General features: G+C 50.7%; 1 protein-coding gene across 1 annotated transcript in view; it reads right to left on the bottom strand.

Annotated features, from left to right (window-relative positions):
* LOC130402286 (low-density lipoprotein receptor-related protein 1-like) overlaps positions 1–6,988 on the bottom strand; it is a 63,162-nt gene that overhangs the window by 4,868 nt on the left and 51,306 nt on the right. Inside the window, exons 35-44 of the mRNA XM_056606431.1 lie at positions 6,643–6,765; positions 5,575–5,715; positions 4,866–5,003; positions 4,027–4,146; positions 3,200–3,453; positions 2,524–2,705; positions 2,034–2,140; positions 1,494–1,613; positions 791–967; positions 1–134 (exon numbers count right to left, since the gene is read on the bottom strand). The exon at positions 1–134 is cut by the window's left edge and continues 7 nt beyond it. Coding sequence (XP_056462406.1) covers positions 1–134; positions 791–967; positions 1,494–1,613; positions 2,034–2,140; positions 2,524–2,705; positions 3,200–3,453; positions 4,027–4,146; positions 4,866–5,003; positions 5,575–5,715; positions 6,643–6,765 — 1,496 coding nt within the window. The remainder of the gene's footprint in view (positions 135–790; positions 968–1,493; positions 1,614–2,033; positions 2,141–2,523; positions 2,706–3,199; positions 3,454–4,026; positions 4,147–4,865; positions 5,004–5,574; positions 5,716–6,642; positions 6,766–6,988) is intronic.

Below are 6,988 nucleotides of genomic sequence, written 5' to 3'. Positions count from 1 at the left end.
GGACAGGGTGGGGGGGGGCAGCTCCACACAGGTGCCGTTGTCCAGCGTGCGTCCGTTGGGGCAGACGCAAACCGGCCCGCTCGGGCTCAGCAGGCACAGCCACTCACACTTCTTCCTGTCGCAGGGGTTGGGCACTGGGGGGGGCGGGGGGGGGGGGGGCATGTACTCAGTGACCGGTATCATCACAAGCAGTGTCATGTTGTCATTGACCCCTGCTGCTATTTACTGATCACGCAGAAAAGAAAGAAATGTAGTGCCATTTCTAAGAGCGATGAGAACCACGCGTTTTTTGTGGACTGACCGACCGACAATTCATAGTGTATCTTCAAGCTGGTAACAGCTTTTAGCTTTCTAACCCAAGAGGTAGGCCTACAACATCTGCGGCAGTACAGAACACCCTTGTTATACTAAGGTAAAATCCCAACATCCTTACACAGACACAAATAACACTGCTGTGTTATACTCCAATAATACAAATCACTACAAAAAAACATTCTCTTTTTCATCAAATTTATTTTTCAGAACTTCTGCCGCTAAGCTGTCGAGTGGCCGTGACGTCTAATTTGACAACCAAAACTGACTTTATGAACCTGGCCCCATGACATGGCCCTCACATCTTTAAGAAAAAAGTAAAATAGTCTGGCGTAATCCAGGGCCCCTTGTACACCTGAACCCCTGTGCTGCAGCTAGGTGAGCCTGTGTGTTAATTAGCGTCTGATCACAAGGCTCTGTAAGGCTGTGTGGTTGTGGTGGTGGTGGGGGGGGGGGGGGGGGGGGAGGGGGGACTCACGGTCAGGCTGCTTGTAGCGGTGGAACAGCACCAGGTCGGTGGCGTGGTTGATGCCCGTGGTCAGGTTCTCCACCGCGCCACGCCCAAACTTGTTGACCCGGAACACGTGGTTGTCGAAGGAGGTGACGCCGTAGATGTAGTCCTCGAAGACGTCGATGCTGAACGGGTGGTAGAGATCTGTGTGCGTGTGAGCGTGAGTGTGAGTGTGTGTGGGGGGACGGACGGACATATCAGAAGAACATCAACAACTTTCCAAGCACGTGTACATATTACCATGTATCAATGTCACCCATTCTACCCGGTGCAAACAATAACAAACATGACAATCCAGCCGGGCGTCACACTGGCACCACCGTGACATCACGCTGACATCACAGTGACATCACGCTGATATCACAGTGAAATCCCGGTGACATTAAGATGACATCATGGCGGCTTCACGGTGATGTCACGCTGACATCAAAGAGACTCAATCAATGGGATTGTGTGTGTCTCGTCACTCAACGGTGACATCACCGTGACATCACGGGTAGTGTGTGTGTGTGTGGTCACTCAACGGTGACATCACTGTGACATCACGGGGAGTGTGTGTGTGTGGTCACTCAACGGTGACATCACCGTGACATCAAGGGGAGTGTGTGGTCACTGAACGGTGACATCACAGTGACATCACGGGGAGTGTGTGTGTGTGTGGTCACTCAACGGTTCTTGATGCCCGACACGGCGACCACGGGGTCGCTGCCGTTCAGCCGCACGCTGCCGATGATGGACAGCTTGGCGTCGGCCCAGTAGAGGCGCTCGTTGAAGTAGTCGACCGCCAGACCTGGAGGATACAGGGACAGGCTCCACTTTAACACAGGGGCCGCTTAAACACACCGGAGAGGTTCAACTTAAACACAGGGGCCGCTTAAACACAGGGTCAACCTAACCACACCTTTACCTTAAACACAGGGTGCACTTAAACACAGGGTGAACTTAAACACAGGGTGCACTTAAATACAGCTTAACCTTAAACATAGGGTCCACTCTAACACAGGGTGCACTTAAACACACCTTCAACTTAAACATAAGGTCCACTTTAACACAGGGTGCACTTATACACAACGGACAGGGTACCACTTAAACACGCTAGTTAGGGTTACACTGATAAACCCTAGTTAGGGTTCCACTAGACAAGGTTCCACCTAACCCCGGACAGACCATTCCCGGCTGCAGCAGATGAGCGAGAGAGAGAGGTGTTTACCCGTGGGCCACTGGATGATGTGTTCCACTAAAGTCTCCCTCATGGTGCCGTCCATGCCAGCCGTCTCGATCTTGGGGTGGTTGCCCCAGTCTGCCCAGTACATCTTCCTGCAGAACGCGGCAACGATAATGGATCAGTCCGTTCCTGTACTCAAGCCCCTCGCAAGAGGCTTCTAGAGTCACACACGCACACACACACACACACGCACACACCCACACACACATACGCACCCACACACTAACACCCACACGCACACACTAATCCACATCCACACACTAACACTCACACACACACACACACACACACACACACACACACACACACACACACACACACACACACACACACACACACACACACACACACACACACACGCACACACGCACACACACCCAGACCCACACGCATACACACACACACAAACACCCTAGTAAAAAAACAAACCCACACACGTACCCACACACACACGTACCCACACACACACACTCACCCCCGGGGCGGGTCCACCACGATGGCGTAGGGCTCGTCGATCATGCCCGAGATGAGGGTCTTGCGGTGGCGTCCCCCGGCGATCTGAGCCACCTCGATGACGTCCCGGCCGGAGTCCGTCCAGTACAGGTTCCCCGCAACCCAGTCCACGGCGACGCCCCGCGGCATCTGCAGGTCCGGGATCTGGGGGACCAGAGACCGGGTTAGAGGGGGCTCCGTGGGGGGTGACTCCGTTCTGATGGAGGTCAGAAGGCTAGCTATAGTTGTAGTAAGGTATTTGAATGTTAACTGTAGATTCGATTGCCAGCTATAGACGATTTTATGCATTTTAATGTTTACAAAATGTGACGTGAAATCAAACTGTATGTTAAGCCATTATAATCACGGTGGAAATGTTGATTTGATCGTCGTTGACAGGTGAAGTTGGATATAATATTATTTTTGAATCCTATCGTTAAAGTACTTTACATAAATGTATATATATATATATATATATATATTTATCTAAATATATGAATCATAAAATACTATTATATTACAAGTTGATGAGGTCACGGGAGGTAAAGGGAGAGGTCACAGCGAGGTCACAACAAAGTAACACAGAGGTCAAACCGAGGTCACAGCGAGGTCACAGGAGGTCACAGGAGATGTCACAGCGAGGTCGCGGGCAGACCCACCTCCAGACTGCTGACCCGGGCGTCTCCCTGGCGGTTGTTGTTGGGCGAGGAGAGCGAGGGCAGGTCGTAGGAGGAGATGCGACCCGTGTGCCAGTTGGTCCAGTAGATGCGGTTGGTTTTCACGAACACGTCCATGGCGTCGATGCGGACGTTGGCGTCGCCCTCGAAGGCAAGCTCGTAGCGCCAGATGGGCATCCCCGGGTCCAGACTGCGGATCTCGTTGTCGTTGCCGATGTAGAGCACCTGTCTCTGAGCTGCGAGTGGGAGGAGGGAAGTGATTTAAGAAACATTTTGACTCCGTCTCTGTCATTTTTATTTTATTTTATTTATCTTTTTTATATTATATGGTAATGGCAGTAAAGTGCAAAGAATGTGTTTCTTTCTGTGTGTGACACTACTAACAAGACATGGGGAATAACATGAGGACTAAGATTGGGACTAACATGGGGAATAACATGAGGACTAAGATTGGGACTAACATGGGGAATAACATGAGGACTAAGATTGGGACTAACATGGGGAATAACCTGAGGACTAAAATTGGGACTAACATGGGGAATAACCTGAGGACTAAGATTGGGACTAACATGGGGAATAACCTGAGGACTAAGATTGGGACTAACATGGGGAATAACCTGAGGACTAAGATTGGGACTAACATGGGGAATAACATGAGGACTAAGATTGGGACTAACATGGGGAATAACCTGAGGACTAAGATTGGGACTAACATGGGGAATAACCTGAGGACTAAGATTGGGACTAACATGGGGAATAACCTGAGGACTAAGATTGGGACTAACATGGGGAATAACATGCCGACTCACCATCGGCCTTGCAGGTCTCGTTGATCCTGGAGAAGTGCTTTTGGCAGCTGCACTTGTACGAGCCCTTGGTGTTGTTGCAGATGTGAGAACACACTCCAAACTGCGCACACTCATTCTTATCTACAAACAAAGCACCCCCCCCCCAAATGTTTGATTACAACCCTCCACAGCTGGTGTTTCTACTGTCAACACTTTGTAAACAATAAATGTCAGGAATAAAGTTTATACAGAGAAACAGGTGGTGTTTTCCTGCGGAAAGTGTTGCAGATCAGTCTAGCCTGGATCTGTTGAAGGCCTCACCCTAAAACAATAGACTATACAGACTCTCCAGAAAAACGTGATTATGCGATCGCATAATACAATGCATAATCAGCCAAAGTCTGCATATTAAAAAAATATATATATGTGGCGCTTGCATGATTTCATAATCCCCACATTTTCGTTGCAAAGAAATCACATATATCTTACCAGAAAGTTTAAAATTGTTGCGTTTACATCACAAAAGAGAAGCAATATATATGGATATGGATGGTCCTGGGAGGGGTACCGGAGAGCCAGGTACCCTGAGAGGAGACCGGAGACCTGGGTACCATACTAAGAAGACCAGAGACCCAGGTAACCTGCTAGGGCACCGGAGACCCAGTTAACCTGCTAGGGTACCGGAGAACCGGGTAACCTGCTAGGGTACCGGAGAACTGGGTACCCTGCGAGGGGACCGGAGACCCAGTTAACCTGCTAGGGTACCGGAGACCCAGTTAACCTGCTAGGGTACCGGAGAGCCGGGTTCCAGAGACAGACCCGGGGTACCCTGCGGGGGGGGGAACCTCAGACCCGGGTACCTTGGCATCTGTTGCGCCCGGAGGACTGGAAGCCAGGCTTGCAGGAGCAGTAGGAGTCGGTGGCGTTGACCACGCAGTGGGCCTCGTCGCCGTCGCCACACACCGTCCGGTTGCTGTGGCAGTCGTTCAGAGCCGTGTCTAGAGAGGGACAGACAGGGGGCCGTTACAGGACCTCTGTGTACGGTACAGACACACAGACACAGACACAGACACAGACACAGACACAGACACAGACACACACACACACACACACACACACACACACACACACACACACACACACACACACACACACACACACACACAACCAGAACGTAGACGCTCTGAATCTTAGTTTCTTTGGTTCACGGTGACATCACGGTGACATCACGGTGACATCACGGTGACATCACGCTGACATCACGCTGACATCACGATGACATCACCCTTATTATTATTTTTTTTAAACATGTTTGTATTCTAAATTTGAATCTTTTTGGTGTGAATACCTAGTTTAGTGAGAAGCATGGGCAGTTGCAGACAGAATATCAACCATTAGTGAGTCACAATATCACAACAGTATGACACAATGTACTCAATGTACACAATAAAAGGCTGCCCACCGCACAACATGGTAACAGGCAAGACGTCGCCAAGGTAATGTAACAAACGGACACCAACGGTAACACCAGGATGACGGGGGTCCGGTCCGACCGGGAGAGAGGCTCACCGAACTTGTTGCAGGCGACCTCGTCGGAGCCGTAGTCCTCACAGTCGTTGAAGTAGTTGCATCGCAGCGTGGAGCTGATGCAGCGGCCGTTATCGCACCGGAATTCGTCCTTCTGGCACCGGAGCGTGGGCGGGACCGTACCTGTACAGGGGACAGGGGACGGGGGGACAGGGGGTCCTTAGTGGAGGGGGGGCTCCCCTTAGTGGAGGGGGGGCTCCCCGTAGAGCGGTGGTTCTCAAACCTTTTCTACTGGTGTACCATTAAGATATATTTTCAGCTAAGTACCCCCTTCAGCGGAACGAAAATCATTTTGGGAGAAATAAATAATATAATAAAAAATATAAAAAACATAAACTTTGTATGTGCGTTCTATTTGGCACTGTAAACATGACATCACATGACACATAACAACAAAAAGGGTACAAATACTCACAATTTAGTGAGAAACACAGGCCTGTCTTATCTATTTTTTATTTGAGTACCCCCTGCAGTACTCCAAAGTACCCCTAGGGGTGGGCGCACCCCCATTTGAGAACCATCGCCTTAGAAGGGCCAGGAAGGTCGAGCCTAAGAGTCTCGTTGCTTCTCTCGTGGTGAGACACATTGAAATTGCGATCCAAGTTTTCTGTGTTCCATCGTACTGCACCTGTGCTGGACCTGGGACCTACCTGGCGTTATCCACCTATCTACCTTTCACTGGCCAACGCTGGAGCTGAACTGAACTCTCAGACACACGCTGACAGGAAACAGCTGCTGCTCATTATTTACCATTATTTAGTGGATGTGTTATTTGGTATTATGTGGTATTTTGACCATAATAATAATAATTATAATAATAACTTAATTTAAGAGTGGGAATATGGGGGGGGGGGGGGGGGGGGGGGGGGGGGCAAAAGGGATGTGAAGTGGTAGTTTATTAGGGGCAGTTGCCCCCCCATCTCTTCAGACACCCCAATCGGTGGACGTTCAGAGACCAGTTCTGATCTCCCACCGTGACCGTGATCGGCAGCCCCCCCCCCCACCGTTTGTTCTACGGTCAGACCCCCAGAGTCCCGCCCCCGGACTCACGGCATTTCAGCTCGTCGCTGTTGTCGCCGCAGTTGTTGACGCCGTCGCACCTCTTCTCCATCGGCAGGCACACGCGGTCGTTATGGCAACGCAGCTGCCGCATGGGTGGGCACTGGAATTTAGCTGGGGGGGGGGGGGGGGGGGGAAACACAGACGCGTCAATGGAGCGGGAAAAAACAGTCTCCGAACCCGGAGTTTTACATCTGAAAAGAGTCTTCATACACTCGACGCCCTTTAGGGGGAGAGAGGGACTGGGACTCTGTTCAGAGTGCAACGGCAGCTGTCAACAATGCCCCACAGCTCGCCAAAGAACTCCGGCTCTACTATGAGCCTTTGAAGCAGATCT

The sequence above is a fragment of the Gadus chalcogrammus genome, chromosome 13, assembly GCF_026213295.1.
Source record: "Gadus chalcogrammus isolate NIFS_2021 chromosome 13, NIFS_Gcha_1.0, whole genome shotgun sequence".
Classification (NCBI taxonomy): domain Eukaryota; kingdom Metazoa; phylum Chordata; class Actinopteri; order Gadiformes; family Gadidae; genus Gadus; species Gadus chalcogrammus.
Note: the sequence above shows the minus strand (reverse complement) of the source record. Positions and strands in the feature narration are given on the sequence as shown.